The 1,567-nt window shown below is 26.5% G+C and overlaps 1 protein-coding gene across 1 annotated transcript; it reads right to left on the bottom strand.

Annotated features, from left to right (window-relative positions):
• Positions 1–203: 203 nt before the first annotated feature.
• Positions 204–1,406, bottom strand: PCYB_005920 (CYIR protein; the record flags this gene model as incomplete). The annotated part of the gene is made up of 3 exons (XM_004228013.1): positions 1,248–1,406; positions 489–1,160; positions 204–353 (listed from the first exon to the last, which is right to left on the bottom strand). The coding sequence occupies exons 1-3, from the start codon at positions 1,350–1,352 to the stop codon at positions 204–206; spliced, it is 927 nt and encodes a 308-aa protein (XP_004228061.1). The 5' UTR covers positions 1,353–1,406.
• Between the last annotated feature and the right edge of the window lie 161 nt (positions 1,407–1,567).

The raw sequence follows: 1,567 nt of genomic DNA, 5'->3' as shown, positions 1-1,567 counted from the left end.
TATATTATGTTACTCATTTGGACATTTTTATATTAAATTTTTTCATATTGTTATATTATTGTTTTTTATAATATTCATTTATAACTCCTTATTTATTATTCCAATTTTTTTTTTCCATTTTTTTTATGTGCTTAATAAGACATGCATTAAATATATCCGAATATTAGAGCTATATACCTTAGATCAATTAATATTGTTATTTTCTAATAATTAAATTTATACAGGTTGATAAGATATATAGCTTGCTGTATTTTCGACAAACGTATCGCTTGTTTCTTGTGTATAAGGTGAAAACGTATCCATTGTATTCTTACTATTTGTTGTTTCTCCAAAGAGCCCACGAAACCAGGGACCTAACGATGTGAACTTGTATGTAAAAAATTAAAATATAGATATGTAATACATTTACTTATTATTGTTTTACGTGTAAAGAAATGTGTTTACAAGTTCGTACTATAATGATATATGTTTACAAAATATATACATACTCTATATAAAATAGTGCCAGTTAAATAAACTGGAGCTCCGCCAAGAATTGTATGAGTAACTTTTGTTCCAATTCCGGAATTTTCTCTATCTAACTCGGTATCATATTCGACAGTAATATTATCTTTAATATCAAGATCAAAATGTTCTTCACGTTCTTGATTCTTTTCTGTGTGGATTGTAACTTGAAGCGAAGGATTATCCATTAAAGTGCGTAAACTTGTACTTTTAAGTGTAGCATCACATGTTAATTTTTTTATCGCAGACTCAATATTTTTTTCCTGGCATTTATAAAAGACGTCTGGACAATTGTCTCTTTTAGGTTCACATACCTTCTCAAAGGTTTTATATAATGAAAACATATCATTAAGTTTATTATAATATGTGCATTCATTGCTTTTATGGATTTGAGCCATAGGTAAAAGAAAATCATAATCGACATAATAATCGTACAATTCTTTTCTTTTCGTCCAGTCTTTTTGCATAATAGTAACATTGTCTGGCCGACATATTTTATAGCGACTGTTACGTGATAGTATTTCAACAATATCATTCCATATCTGTTGGAGTGGGGCAAAAGCTCGAAGAATAATAGAAAGATTATTAAAACTAAAAATTCCATCCAATTTACTGTATACCCAATAATTTAATAGAACACATTTATCGTGGTCAGACTTCGGAAAATGCCATAATGAATACTAATATAAATATGCTACGATACTTTTACATATTTATTTCATTTCTGCTAACTTTTTATTTACCTCTATATATGTCTCTTCATTTATGTTTTCATTATTCTTTCTTTCTACCATAATACTATCACATTTTTGATTATAATAACGAAGGTTCGCAGGTACGTTCTCCATAGCATCATAAAACTTTTCTGAGAGAAATTCATTTTCGGATTGATTATATAATTTCTACATAAAAAATAAAATAATATGTGCATATATGTATTTTGTTCCCTCTACAATTTTTTTAGTTATATTTATGTAAAAACCGTATATTAAAAGATATCTTAACATCTAATAATTCATTAAAGTAAATTGAAATATAAATTACTGTAAAATCTTTTAATTAT

The sequence above is a fragment of the Plasmodium cynomolgi genome (assembly GCF_000321355.1).
Source record: "Plasmodium cynomolgi strain B DNA, scaffold: 0843, whole genome shotgun sequence".
NCBI classification, from domain to species: domain Eukaryota; phylum Apicomplexa; class Aconoidasida; order Haemosporida; family Plasmodiidae; genus Plasmodium; species Plasmodium cynomolgi.
The sequence above is the reverse complement of the archived record's forward strand: the minus strand, read 5'-3'. Positions and strand labels throughout refer to the sequence as shown.